Consider the following 15,807-nt stretch of genomic DNA (forward strand, 5'->3'; position numbering starts at 1 on the left):
CCTTCCTAATTCTTTTGTAATTTGTATGTATGATGTGCACACTTTACAATCCTATCCATCAAGTCACGAAAGGATCGCTCGTTCTATACGAATCCGAAAATGAAGTATTAACAGGAATAACCAAATAATCTAAGTGAGGCGGCAGTGCAGTGCAGCAGCTCACAATGCCAGAGACCTGTGTTCGATCCTGACCGCGGGTGCTGTCCGAGTTTGCACATTCTTCCTGTGATCGCACAAGTTTCTTCCGGGTTCTCCCGCTTCCTCACATATCCGAAAGACATTCGTGTTTGCAGGTTAACTGGCCTCTGTAAATTGCCCGAACTGTGTCGGGAATGGATGAGAAAGTGGGATACCATAGAACTACTGTGGACAGGTAAGACTTGGCTAGCCAAAGGACCTGTTTCCATGCTGTATCTCTGAACTAAACTAAAACTAAACCATTCCATTTAGACTTTAGAGATCCTAGACTTCAACCCACCGAGCCCACGCCAACCAACAATCACCCAGTACAGTAACACTATACTACACACTAGGGACAATTTAACCGTAGCCAATTAACCTACAAACCTGTATGTCTTTAGAACGTGGAAGGAAACCGGAGCCCCCGGAGAAAACCCATGCAGTCACAGGGAGAACGTACAAACACCAACCATAGTCAGGATGGGACCCAAGTCACTGGCACTGTGAGGCAGCAGCTCTACCGCTACACCACTGTGCATTTTTAATGTGTAATGTTTAGTATGTATTTTTTAATACTTTAAAAAATGTATATGAAAGACAAATTGCCTCATGAACACATACCTGGGATATACAAAAATAACAACTTTCATACAAGACAGGAGATTATAACATTTTTCCTTTCCCCGTGCAGAAAATGCAGTCATCGTCAAGTCCGTTTACATATATAGTGTGCAGTAAGGGATTGTACATGCTGGTTCAAACCGAAGATAGACACAAAAAGCTTGAGTAACTCTCTGGAGAAAAGGAATAGGTGATGTTTCAAGTTGTCACCTGTTCCTTTTCTCCAGAAATGTTGCCTGACCTACTGCAATACTCCAGCTTTTTGTGACTATCTACTGAAGAGAAATACTTGGGAACTGGTAATTTGCATAAGAACTCCGAATCCTAAATTTCCAGTCTTGGAAGATCATTGTTACTGTTGATAGATGAGGGCACGGACTTTAACATATAATGCAAAACACCGCAAAGATAATTTGCAAGGACCAAAAACAGTCCTCCAATTTTGATTTCTATCTAAATTTCAACTGGTCTATTTCAAATAGTCAAAGCAAGTAGAGAATACAAATATCCTGGATCCTAGCTCAGGCCATGAATGCATCTACATTGTTGATTCCAGCCCTGGTTCCAGTCACACATGTAGACAACATTTCCAGTCCCAAACCATCCCATGATCTTAACCTCCTGGCATTTCTGTCCCTGACCTTGGCTCTGGCCACACAGTAACTAATGACATTTTATTATTTGTCAGCACAAGACATCAAATGCAATCCATCTCTTAGCAAACAGGATTCACTGGACCCAAGCAAAGGGCTTTAGAAGAATGTGTTCTATTTTCAACAGTCCCAGCCATACTTATAAATGCGCCATGACATGGTCCTGTGGATAGCAAGTCAGCGAGTAACAAGGATTTAGTTTCACTCATATGACAACAGTTCTTGCAGGGCAGAGTCTAGTAATCAGTTCCAATGGCAGCCTCATCTTCAGATCTTTCCCAAAGAAAGCATGATCATGTCCAGGACTCAATAACTGAATTACTGAAAGTAGAATTCATGTGTGCAAGTTTAAAATCGCCTTCTGTTAAGTGTCAATATAAAAAGCACCATTTTCATTCACCATCTTCCCATCCTTGCTTTGCAAGACTGCTCCCTCTTGCTGAAAATTATATTTTAGCATTTTTCCTGCTTTGATCATCAGTTGAAAATGTTTTTTTTCCGTACGGGGTTTGTACATTCTCCCCATGACTGCATGGGTTTCTCCAAGATCTTCGGTTTCCTCCCACACTCCAAAGATGTACAAGCTTGTATGTTAATTGGCTGGCATAAGTGCCCTGGTGTGTGTAAAATTGTGTTAATGGGCAGGGATCGCTGGTCGGTGCGGACTAGGTGGGCCAAAGGGCCTGTTTCCACCCTGTCTCTAAACTAAACTAAAAGGTGGGTTAGGAGTTACATGATGGAAGAGACGGATGGATAATCCCAATCATGAAAAGATTTCAGTTTGTCCAAGCTTCTTTGGTGAGCACATAACAAAACTGTCTTGCTAAAATTTACATCTCTCTTTTGTACACGTTTAACATGTAAGTCTGGTCTTGCTTTTGTAAATGTGGTCAGGCCAATACTCTTATTACAAAGCCTTCTTCAATACATACATACATAAGCAATTGGCTTATCATGCTACAGCTTTCTGTGAATACGATTGTCTCTCACTTCACAGTGAAATCCATTTGATGCTTCAAAACATTCCGCACTCATTTGACAAACTTATTAGCATTTAGAAAGATGGATTCGTTGAGACACTGACATTTTTATTTAAATCACTCGATACCAATTGTAACATTGACAATTTTATTTTTAGGTTTCAATTCCAATCCCTCATTATTTATTTCCCCGTCGTAAGCCAACAGCTTAGGTTGAAGATGTCGCAATGCAATCAGAAATATAATTAAATGTGTCATTTTAAAATTCGAAATTGGTTCAGTCAATGTTAAACATCCTCTGGAATACACAACAACAAATCGCTGAAAAATGTTCCCCTCATTAGAGGGCTATTTTGTCAACAGGTAAACTCCAATTTTTTTTCAACCGTACTACACAGCCAGCAAAGAGAAACTGGATCAAAGCGATTCTTGGTGCCAAGGCTTCTACCTGCTGGAGTTTATAAGAAGCAAGAGCAACTTAATTGAATCATTAGGAATTCAAAGTGTCTTGACAGAGTGAAGAGCTTCGCACAGGCAGTCCAGAAATTGGGTCACTAAGAGGTTGCCCATTTAAGGCAGATTTTTTTTTTTTTTTTTTTTTTTTTAAATTTCTCCTTTAGAGGGTTCCAGATTGTTCTATTGTACTTTAACAGGAAAGCAATCTTGATGGATGAGAGATAAAAAGTAAATATTTAATGAACGCCCACCTGTTAAATAACGTTTAAATAGACCATTGAAGCAAGGAGTATTTGGAATAAGTTAAACCTAGTGATAAAGGCTTATCTATTTTGAAGAGGAAAATTGAGCTGTTTTACACAGACAATCTTATCAAATTGAGAATTTAACAGAAACCATTCCATTCAAACATTTCAAACAATATTAAGGTCTCCAGTCATTTTCAATGCTTTCCAAATTGTCCATACCAAAATGCCATCCTTGTCATACACAATGGAGTACCAGATGGATGGATGTTCATCCCTTTTGATAAAATGTCAAACATCATGGCTACCATCAAAATTATGACAATTCATGTTAATTCTATGACAAAAGCATAATTCTCCACCTTAAAACAAACTGCAACTAAAAACTGCAAAAATATCTATAATGAGATAAAAAATAAAAATTCAGAGATCAAATAACACTTTTGTGATGGATGTTGAAAGGATGTTTTAGAACATGGTTTCAGAGAGTGAGATACAAATATTAATCAGTAAAAATAACATTTCCAATGCAACTAAATTTTCCAATTTACAGTGAACATGTAGTCTATACAAAATCATGATGCAGACTTGAAAACATTAAAGAAAACTCCAACCTACTTTTAACATCCAATTTAACTGTGTTCAAACAATTACTTAAGACAACTTGCATGAATTGGAACTGAAATGTTCTGCCTCAGACAAGGTATTTTCTGATATTTCTTACACCAAATCTTATACCAAATTTCTTATACCAAATCTTGACAGATTTTAGAGTCAAGACACTTTTCTGTGGCATATACCAATATCTGCTCTTTGAAAAAAGTAAAAGATTTATGTGAAGCAGGGTTTCTGTCTGCTACGTTACAGGAACATATACAATACACAATTACTCCTCAATTGATGAAAGGGTGTGTTCCTGGTAAAGCTTCTGTTAACTTTGATTTAATTTCAAATAGTGGATGGGTGAGCAATCAATTTGGGCTACTTTGCCATGGATATTGTCTACTCTGTTACTGGCATTACATTCCTTCTGGTAAGTAGAGTGCATACATCACAATGCAGACAGTGAAAGGGACTAGGAAGTCAGAAAGTGGTACCTTTATCACAGGACCCCCATCTATTTGACCAGCCTATGCACCACCAAATACAGCAGCTGCATTGTGCGCCATCCTGGCCTACAGCACCCCAACCACCGGGAAAAGGAATTTCAGGCGGCAACACAGAAGCATGTCGTCGTCCCCCCCCCCCCACCCAAGTCATGCACTATCCCAACTTAGAAATCAGTCCACAGTTGCTTTATCTGCACCATGGGACTCCCACCCAAACAGCACTCTATATGTACCAGCATGCGAAGGACATTGACCATTTAATTCAGTGGCACAGCAGCTCTTTGTCAAAATTATGGATGGCAATAGATCCTAACATCTGCCAGTAAATATTAAAGATAATTAAGGGATTTCAGAGGCATAGACAGTTTACTACATCTTTAACTTTCTATATAACCTGAAAAGGTAGCATATATATTCTTTCAATAGTCATTTCATTACTTTTCAGCACAACTTTTTACAACCACAAGGTGGCAGTTTTATTTCATTTCATTTCATTTTTCAACATGTTACAAAAATTAGATAAAGAACTGGAGGGATAGACAGATGTTACATCTTCTGGGAAAAAATTCAAAACTAAGATAAAGGGCCACTCATTTAATCTTGAGATAGGTTGAAACTTTGTCGAATTTCATGGGTTTGCGATGCTCTCTTCCTCAAAGAATAAAAGAAGCTGAACCAATTAATATTTTTTAAGCAGAGAAAGGTAGCTATTTGATCAGCAAATAGGCAAAGGTTACTGCAGGTAGACACAAATGGGAATTTTAGATTATAAATCATATCAGCCACACATTATATGGCACAGTAAGTTTGAACGGCTGAATGGAGCACTTTTGCTCTTAATTATATCTTAGAAGTTTTCAGAATTCCTAAAAATGCAGAAACCAGATTTAACTGCAGAGGAGCATACAAAGCACACAAAGATAATTATTTGAGCTTCCTGCACCTGTCTATGGCGGATCCACTTTCCAAGGCAGCAAATATAAGATGATCTTATGATACTGTAGCAATGCATTTAACATGTTATTGTCTTGCAATTCAGTGTTAATGTCCCAAGATGCTTTTGGTTTTGGATCTTCTAGCGTAGCCAAGAGAGTTAATGTAACAAAATAAAACTGCCAGCACCATCAACTGTATCAGGTCACACATTTTGAAGCAAAGTCCCAGTGAGTTACCAGTTTAATTTTTGAGCAAGTGCAACCATTGAGGTCTAGCAAGTATGTAAAGGCCCTGTCCCACTTTCCCGAGTTACTCACGAATTCTCCCGAGTTTTCCCCTTGATTCACACTCGGAGAACGTCCGTAGGAGGCCGTAGATATTTCGTAGCGGCTCGTAATGTCAGCCGTAAGTACTTGGGTAAGTTGGGACGTTTTTTCAGCATGTTGAAAAATGTCCACGAGCAAAAATAAAATAGCCCCGAGTACCTACGGCTGGTTATTACGATAATTCTCCGAGTTTGAATCAAGGGAAAAACTCAGGAGAATTTGTGAGTAACTCGGGAAAGTGGGAGGGACAGGCCCTTAACTCTTCTTCAATCCATAACCTACCTGATCTCTCAGTTGCTCAGCACCCTAACTCCCCCTCCCATTCCCAATCTGACCTTTCGGTCCTGGGCTTCCTCCGTTGTCAGAGTGTGGCCCAGTGCAAATTGGAGGAACAGCACCTCATATTTTGCTTGGGTAGCTGTATGAACATTGACTTCTCTAACTTCAAATAGCCATTGCTTTCCCTCTCTCCATCCCCTCTCCCTTCCCAGTTCACCCACCAGTCTTACTGTCTCCGACTAGATTCAATCTCTGTTCCGCCCATTCCCCTGACATCAGTCTGAAGAAGGGTCTCGGCCCGAAACGTCACCCATTCCTTTGCTCCAGAGATGCTGCCTGTCCCGCTGAGTTACTCCAGCATTTTGTGTCTACTCACATTATAAATGGAGTGAATTAATTACAGTATCAAGGTAATTATGATTTCAATTTCTATTAAATATCAGTTCCTGGCCAGATCAGCAAGTTGGTCAGGAAAGCAAAGAAATAGGTTCAAGGACAATACAGCTTTCCTTAGTGCCCATTCATTCAGTGGCAAGTTCATTTCATTTTGCTTACCATCTTTAAAAACTTTTCTCGAAGACAGTTTAGCACTTGTTCTTGATTTTGGACTGCAAAAATATAAGTTCTATTTGTATGGGGATAGTCTTGCTGTATGCATAAAATATATATTTAAATGTTCTTGGTATACGACAATGAAGAAACCATTCTGGATATTTCTTTTGAAATACTGTTTAAATTCTTCTGCCAGTTCGAAAAACAATTGTGGAATCTTTTAAGCTCCTAGGAACCATAATCTCCAAGGACCGTACATGGGGGGGGGGGGGGGGGGGGGGGGGGGCACCAGACTCCACAGTCAAAAAAGCACAACAGAGGATGTACTTTTTTTTTTCCCAAAGACTTTATTGTCATTCAAAAATACACCAACAAATGCAAGTCTGAACGGAAATTTGTTGCATCTGGCTCACTGTGCAACATAAAATAACAAAAAGGATTAAATAGATAAAAAGATAAAATAGATAATAGTGGCAGCACATTATATGGAATTCAAGAGTCTGATGGCTCGGGGGAAGAAGCTGTTGCAAAACCTGGTCGTTCTGCTCCTTATACTGCGATACCTTTTGCCCAAGGGCAGCAGAGTGAAGTCCATGATGGAGATGTGAGGGGTCTTTTATTATGCCGTTGGCCGTGGACAAGCAATGTTTGCATGCAATGTCCCGGATTGAAGGAAGAGAAGTCCCGATGATTTTTTTCAGCCGTCCTCACCACTCTCTGCACGGACTTCCAGTCGGAGGCTTTGCAGTCCCCAAACCATACAGAGATGCAACTGGTCAAAATGCTCTCTATGGTGCCCCTGTAGAAAGTGGTGAGGACGGGATGGGGGAGGTGAGCTCTTCTCATCCAGCGCAGAAAGTGAAAACGCAGCTGCGCTCTCTTAACTAGTGATGCGATGTTTTGTGACCAAGTCAGACTGTTCGTGATCTGCACCCCCAGGGACTTAGTGCTACTGACCAACTCCACATCGATGTCATTAATGTGTAGTGGAGTGCGACTGTGCCGGTTTCTCCTGAGATAAGACTTTGCCTTCCATCACAGTGAGGAGGAGATTCACTGTGATGGATGTTCGTGTAAATTGTGTTGTGTCTTGGTTCTTCTTGTTTGTATGACTGCTGAAACCAAATTTTGTTTGAACCTCTGGGTTCAAATGACAACAAATAAATTGTATTGTATTGTATTGTAAGTCAACGATGACGTCTTTTGTTTTGTCAACATTCAGGATCAGATTGTTCGTGTTGCACCAGTCCACCAGTTGTCTCACCTCCTCCCTGGTTCATTGTCGTCCTGGATAAGGCCCACCGCTGTTGTGTCATCTGATCTTCATGATGTGGTTTGTACTAAACCTGGCACAACATTCGTGGGTCATCAGGGTAAACAGCAGTGGACTCGGGACGCAGCCCTGAGGGGAACCGGTGCTCAGAGAGATGATGTTGGAGGTGTTGTTTCCAACCCGCACTGACTGGGGTCTGTCAGTGAGGAAGTCCCCTGACATCAGTCTGAAGAAGGGTTTCGGCCAGAAACGTTGCCTATTTCCTTTGCTCCATAGATGCTGTGGCACCGGCTCAGTTTCTCCAGCACTTTTATCTCCATGCCACAGGCAATTATGATCCAATTCTATACGGCCATCATAGAGTCAGTCCTCACCTTCTCATTATGGGCTGGTTTAGCTCGGCCACCAAGCACGACATTCGGAGGCTGCAGCGAATTGTCTGATCAGCTGAGAAGGTTATTTACTGCAACCTTCTCTCCATTGACGAACTGTACACTGCAAGGGCCAGGAAGCGAGCGGGTAAGATCATCTCTGACCCCTCACACCCTGGCCACATACTCTTTGAATCACTTCCCTCTGGAAGGTAACTCGAGACTGTCAAAGCTGCCACATAGACACAAAAACTGCTTTTTTCCACGAGTAGTAGCTCTACTCAATAACCAAAAATCTGTAGCCTCCTTTTACTCTGGTATTTTATTTAATTCACATGTTTAATCAATAATGTTTTATTGTTAATGTTTTATGTGTCATTCTTAACTGTCACTGTATGTCATGTTGTCACTTGCGGGCGGAGCACCAAGGCAAATTCCTTGTATGTGAGTACTTGGCCAATAAACTTATTAATTCATTGCTCATTCAAATTTATTTTACTTTTAAAATCACCTTTTTTTTAAATTACTCATGCTTACAGAAATAAGGTTGAAAGAAATGCATTTTTAATTTTGAAAAAATCGAAATTTACCTAGCACAGAACTTATTTTTCAATGATGCCCTCAAAAGTGGTGTGGACTTACCATGCCAGCAGTTAGAGAAGGGGCTGACTGCCCAAATGCCTGATTCCGCATTCGCACCAAATTGGAGGATTCTGCAGACAAACGACCCGTTGATGGTCCATACCCACTGGAAACTGTCAGCAAATGTTTACCTGTTCAAAAAAAAAAGCCAGAAAACTTAATTCAGAGTACTACAAATCTAAGGAGGTAAATATATTTGATTTTTTCCACAGTGCTTTGCTGGGTATGTAATTGTTTAAAAGAGACAAAGCCTTGTCGTGAATGACGCACTTTGTGTGGCCTCTACTTTTCTGCTGACTCAGATATTCGCATTTTTGCATTACAGACAATTCCATACAATTGTGGCTGATGTCAACATTTTCCAATTTCTTTACCTCATATTATAGGTTTCTTTGCTTTGCTAAGAACACATTTATTTCATCGTTTAACTTAACATTTGTGTCTTGTTTAAAGAGGTAGAGGATATGAACTAGTTGGATGGAAGATTATAATTGGACATATGTAAAAGAGTAAAAGTTTTTGATACATGTAGAAGAGAAAATGGAGGTAGGGTGGAAGAAAAAAGAGGGCAAGAGAAAGCGTGCTTATTTATCATATGCAACACGATAAATGGAACAACAGCTTTACTGGCATAAAGAACAACAACAACAATATACAATAAATTATCAGTTATTCCAAGTAAACTAGACCATGAAATTTCACAAACCAAAGTATGCAGAACAACCACAGTAGTGCAAAGTCGGTTATGATTCTGTGCTGAGATAAGGTTGTGATTAGGGTTTTGCAGGGTCATTTGAGAACCTGGTGGTTGATGGGTAGAAGCTGTTCTTGATCTTGGAGGCAACGGTTATCAGGGTCCTCGACCTTCTTTGTGTTAGCAACAAAATGAGAGCATGGCCAAGCCAATGTGTGTGAATTTTCTGATATTATCAGCCTTCTTGAGGCAGTGCTTCCAATAGATCCTTTCCCGATGGTGGGGAGATCAGTATTGGTGCACATTTTTCTGCAGTCTCCTCCTTTCTTGAGCATTCAAATTTCTGAAACAGGCCATGATGCAGTGTGCTCTCCAGCATACACTTGTGGAAGTTCGATATGATCCAGGTGCATAGTTCCCGCATTTGAAACAAAGTTTGGAAGGGATACTGGTGTTGAGCTGTAATCGATGAACAACAGCCTGACACACATGCTCCTATTTCCAAGTGGTCATGCACAGAGTGGAGAGCCAGCAAGATCACACCTGCTGTCGATCTGTGTGGCTGTAGGCGAACTGAAGTCAGTTCAGGTCATTTCTGAGGTTGGGTTCATCCATGTCGTAACCAACCCTGTCAAACACACTTAACTACAATCAAATCCAAATGCCACTGGTCAATAGTCACTGAGGCACATCACCTTCCTCTTCTTGGGATTCAGTATGGGATCCTCGGACCATTGTTGTGGGAGATTGAAAATGCTCAGGAAAACACCAGCCAGTTGATCCACATAAATTTTGAGAACGTGGCTAGAGACATGCCCAACAGTGGAAAGGATACACAAGGTAAAATTGTGCAGTCGAAAGAATGCTATTGATTATTCTTTTGACAGTTTGAGTTTACTTTTGTTTATTGTCACTTGTACTGAGGTATAGTGAAAATCTTTTGTTATGTGCTAACCAGATTTTTGGCAATCTTACTCAAAGTCCCCCTCCGTTGCACAGGACAAGAGGATTTTTCCCATCGTTGAAAAATAAAAAAATTATTAGTGTTTAAAAAATGTTGAGATTCTCTCTCCTGAAGGCCACGCCCCTTCCGGAGGGACTATAAAAACCGGAAGTGTGGAGATGCCTCAGTTCTCTGCAAGATGGGGGAGCGAGAGGTCGCAATTCTCAGTCTGAGCTGTGAATAACACTGAACACATGTCTACTAAACTGTGAGTGGTTTTACTGACCTGTCATGCCCTTAATGTGGTTTGAAAATGTAGTTTGAAAAAGCAAAAGTGTGTTTTGGTTTGAAAGTGCTAAAGCTGTGTTGCCTTTGGTTTTGAAAGTGCTAAAGCAAGCTTGCCTTGCTTTTGGTTTTGAAAGTGCTAAAGCAAGCTGCCTTGCCTTTGGTTTTGAAAGTGCTAAAGCAAGCTGCCTTGCCTTTGGAATAGAATTTCAAGTCAACTACGAGCCCACCAGCCGTGAGTGAGTGAGCTGCCAGCACAACAGGCTTGAGTGACTGAGCCGCCAGCTCCCCCCCCCCTCCACCAATATTGGTATTGGTGGAGAGGTGGAATATTGCGTTGGGGGACCTGCCCTCCCGTGTGATGCTGGGACCCAACGGGTCCCACTTAGTATAGTACACAATAAATGTCTGCTTACACACCAATAAAAATTATTACTACAATCCAAAAAGAAAACTGAACTTTGACATTTTCACTATCATTTAATCATGCCAAGGATAAATAATTATCAGTTCCATCTTGAACCAAAAAGATTTAGTTCTGAGTTGCAGAGCAATTGGAGGCACCTCTTCCACAAAATAATAATAATAATAAATTTTATTTTTGGGCGCCTTTCAGACATCTCAAGGATACCTTACATAGATTAACAGGAATAAAAAACATATAATCAGAATAAAATAAATAAAAAAGACATCACAGAAACACAAATTAAAAACAGAATTCAGTTCAAAAACAAAAAATCAAAAACACAATGTGAAGAGAGAGCAGCGGCAGCTAAAGCGCGCCAGCGTCCACTCTCCCTTCACGACAGCCATCTTGGACAAAGACTAACAGGATTACGTACAGACAAAAAAATCATCCCCCCACAATGGATACCACTGTGGGGGAAGGCACAATGTCCAGTCCCCAACCCCAAGTTCACCCAAAGTCAGGCCTATTGAGGCCACCGCAATTGCCTCTACGGAGGCCCGGTGTTCCTGGCCGTTCTCACCGGGTGGTCTTGCCCCGGCGTCGGGAGAGTCCTATCAGCAGCTGGGCCACCTGGAATGGCCGCTTCCTAGCTGGAGACCGCGGCTTCCGAAGCCGACAAGGCCGCGCCGGTTTGGAGCTCCCAGGCTCCCGATGTTGAAGTCGGCGCCGCCCGCTCCGCTCCGCAGACCCGCAGCCCGGAGGTGCTGAGCTCGGCGGTCACAGCTCACCGGAGCTCCAGCGCGTCGATCCAGCGCGGCGACCCAGGCAAGGCATCGCCCGCTCCGCGATAGCGCTCCAGCGCTGTGCTGCCACCGAGGCCGAGGTGCTGGGCGGTCCCCGCCAGGAAACAGCGCTCCAAGCCCACTGGTAGGCCGCGAGGACGGGTCGACGGGCAGCCCGGAGAAAAAACTGCCTCACCGACCAGGTAGGGACCTAGCAGTAAAATTGCCCCCTACCCCCCACATTAAAAAGTCAATTTTCTCCAACGGACGAAACACACGACTTACTAAAAACCTTAAAAAAAAGCGAATTAAACGGACGGCTGCTGGTTAGCAGCCGTTCCCCAAGATGGCTCCTCCCCCCGACGATCAATCAATCAATCAATCAACCTTTATTGTCATCTTGCAAAGCAACAGTTGTACAGTGCAAAATGAGAAGACGTTTCGCAGGGAATACTGGAGCATCGCACATGAAACTTAAAAACATTTCACACATAACAATAAAAACAATCCAGTCCCTGATGAAACAGTATAAATAGTTAAAAGCAGGTAAAACAGCAACATTAAAATACAGTAAAACCAGTCATTAAAATGTCCAGGGCAACTGATTTGAGTGGCCAGTGCCAGAGTTATTAAAATGTCAGTGCAAAGCTGCAGAATCAGGTGACTGTGAGTACAGAGTGACTGTTTAGCAGCCTCACAGCCTGTGGCAGGAAGCTGTTTAGCAGTCTTGTAGTCCGGGCTTTGATGCTACGGTATCTCTTGCCTGATGGCAGGAGATCCAGGTGTGTGTGGAGGGGGTGCAGTTTGTCCTTAGCTATTCTCAGAGCTTTTTTCAGACAGCGGCTCTGGAACAGTTCTTGTACCGAGGGTAGGGAGACGCCAATGATCCTCTCTGCTCCACTCACTACCCTCTGCAGAGCCTTCCTGTCTGAGCAGTTGCAGTTGGAGTACCACGTGTTTATGCAGTACGTGAGTACAGACTCCACCGTGCCCCTATAGAAAGTCCTGAGGATGTTGGTGGGGAGTGAGGCCTGTTTGAGTTTCCTCAGGAAGTGCAGTCGCTGATGGGCCCGTTTGACAATCCCAGTGTTGTTCCTGGACTGTAATTTGCACTCCGAGGAACTTTATGCTCTCCACTGTGGTGCCTCTGATGTTGAGGGGTGTGTGTTTTTTTGCAGAAGTCTTCCATTAACAGAAGTAACGTCAAGTGAATTTGATGAAAAGCTTACATCATCTTCAAGGCAAGTCAACCTGCCATTGAAGCATGGAAGGTGCTTCAGAACCAGCTTTATTAGGCACTTTAGTGACCATCAAGATGCAAAATCCATTTACGTAAAGAATAAATGCTCTCATAACAAAATTGAAATGTGCCAATTCTATTTATTTTTTTAATGCAACACAATTACACACCAATATTGAAATACCCTCCTTGCTATTCTTGTAGTGGCCATTTGGCCTGTTTTGCATGTCATTGAGGATGGCAAGTGCCTTTAAATTTTAGACTGCCCGTTATATTGTGGGTGGAATTTAATGACTTGTTTTTTGGCCATGTTTGGAGCTTAGATGCTTGCGCAGAAGTTTAGTTTTTAGATTAGTTTGGAGAGCCCATGGGGAAGGTTGAACCTTCTACCATGTGGGCCATGCGGGGTCCATGGGAGATCTAAAGGAGATCATGCCAGATCTTGCCAGTGTTACGGAGACATGAGGAGTTTTCTAATGTCTAAAGTAATAAGCTGGAGTTCGAAGAAGATTGCAGTAACGAGTCGGAAGAAACTTGGATGTATCTTACTGTTTTCTATCAACAATAAAGCATTTATTCATCAAAAGACTGTGTTTTGAAGTCATATCAGAGAAGAAGCTCTGAAGGTCTCTGTGAGTGAGCTCCCATGCGTTTAGAACCATTCTCATCCAAATAGCGGCTAGGCTGCTAATCATCTGAAAGATATGAAAATCTGCCGCTACAATTCTTTCCCCCTATATTTGTCATGAAAATAAATAAATCATTATTTTTGGTGTAAAGAGATAACCACTGAAGTCAGCAAAGGCAACTGATAGACCAGATTTAAAAGGAAAATAATAAAGACCCAGGGGCAGAAACATACACATTGCAAAACAAATTATTTTGTTTTTCAGTTCATCAAACCAGAAAATTGCATCCCCTTGGCAAGATAGGAAATGATTTTTCAGACAAATTATTCAGAGGATCCAACAGAGAACTAGAAATGGATAAACAGCAAGTCGAATCTGATGCTCCCAGCTGAATAACACATGGTACTTTAGAGATGAGAGTGAAATGCTATCTTTCCTTTTCCCCTGCGCACCTTTGAGTTTCAAAAATTTAATAAAGATATTTCCCATTCATCATAAATGGTGATATTGTACAAAATTATACAGATTACAATGCTGTACGCCTAAACCCCCCACATTGGTTTAATCCTAAACAACAACATTAAATGTGGTTCTTAAGATTTAAATTGCTGACATGTTTTATGATCAATGTGGATAACTAAATATCATTGAATAGAGGGCAGTATAGTGGTACAGCTGAAAGAGCCGAGATCTGAAACCTCCCAATACTGTCTGTCAAGTTTGCAAACTCTCCCTTGGGCATGTGGGCTTTCTATAGGTGCTCCAGTTTCCTCCCACATCCTAAAGGCACATGCAGTAGGCCAAGGCTTCGAAGGCCAAGTAGCTCCGTAAATTCTCCCAAATGTTCAGGGAAATGGTAGGATCTGAGAGTAGTTAATGGGAATATGAAAAATAAAGTAGGATTAATATATGTGGATGCTCAGGAGTCAGCACAGACTCAGCCAGCGGCAAGGAGCCTATTTACACGGTGTGATTTTGAAACTATCAAAGATCGCCTGCTCCCCCTGCTGCTTTTCGCCGTCCTCGCTGGCTTGCACTATCCGAAAATCCCGCGCATTGAGGGCGTACGCAGCGTCTCGACGGGCGTACGCCGCGTCTCGACGTCGCACGCGGCATCTTGACGGCGTACGTACGCCTAGCGCATGGCGTTGCGCGATGACGTCAGGCCGTCCCCTCCCCTTGCAACCGTGCGTTGCAGGAACCGACCCAACGGGTCTGCACTTGGTCTAGTAAGAATTTAAAAATCAAAGCAGGAAACAGTGCCACAAGTGAGTTTCAGTTGCCCCATAACTTAAACAATTCAGTGGTAAAGGAACAAATGCTACTTCAAGTGACCCAAATAAAATAAATGAAACTAAATAAAGCTCTTGAAAGAATGGCACTGCAATTTCTGTGCTGCAACTGCAGCAAGCAGTAGTTCTTGAAGATCACTAACTTATTCAACCAAAAGTGTTTGAATCCTGAATTGCAACTCAGAATATTGAACTTGATTATGAAGGGCTGACAATGATAACCAATAGTGAAAGTGCAAAATAGCTGGATTCCATCATGTCTGTGGTTGCCACATCCCTTGGGTAGAGTAGTAAAACAACTTTGGAGGGTCAGAAAAAAGGGCGAATGAAATTCAGACAAATGAGAACTCCCAATTGCACAGCTAAAGGAGCCAGTCTAGCCCTTAACTAATAGATACGAGATAAGGAAAAAGTAATAAGGAGTAACTCAGCATGATAGACAGCATCGCTGGAGAGGAGGAATGGATGATGTTTTGGGTTGAGACCGTTCTTCAAGCTAGACAGGGGAAAGTTAAATGAAAGAAATAGACAGTGATGCAGATAGATATAGATCAAATGAATAAAAGACATGCAAAAAAGTAACATTGCTAAAGGAAACAGGCCATTGTTAGCCATTTGCTAGGGGAGAACGGGAACCTGGTGCGACTTGGGTGGGGGAGAGAGGGAATGCCGGGGTTATTTGAAATTAGAGAAATCAATATGCATACCATTGGGTTGTAAGCTGCCCAAGCAAAATATGAGATGCTGTTCCTCCAATTTGCGATTAGCCTCACTGACAATGGAGGAGGCCGAGGATAGAAAGATCAATGTGGGAATGGGAAGGGGAAATTAAAGTATTTGGCAAACGGGAGATCAGGTAGTTCCAGGTGGACTGAGCGAAGGTGTTCCGCAAAAAGATTGCCCAGTCTAC

General features: G+C 42.0%; 1 protein-coding gene across 7 annotated transcripts in view; it reads right to left on the reverse strand.

Moving 5' to 3' along the window:
• Positions 1–15,807, reverse strand: part of mast2 (microtubule associated serine/threonine kinase 2) — a 349,172-nt gene that overhangs the window by 297,556 nt on the left and 35,809 nt on the right. For all 7 annotated transcript variants that reach the window (XM_033028662.1, XM_033028660.1, XM_033028659.1 and 4 more), the window contains exon 3: positions 8,624–8,754. In XM_033028662.1, the coding sequence (XP_032884553.1) occupies positions 8,624–8,754 (131 nt within the window). The remainder of the gene's footprint in view (positions 1–8,623; positions 8,755–15,807) is intronic.

Source organism: Amblyraja radiata, chromosome 10 (assembly GCF_010909765.2).
Source record: "Amblyraja radiata isolate CabotCenter1 chromosome 10, sAmbRad1.1.pri, whole genome shotgun sequence".
NCBI classification, from domain to species: Eukaryota; Metazoa; Chordata; class Chondrichthyes; order Rajiformes; family Rajidae; genus Amblyraja; species Amblyraja radiata.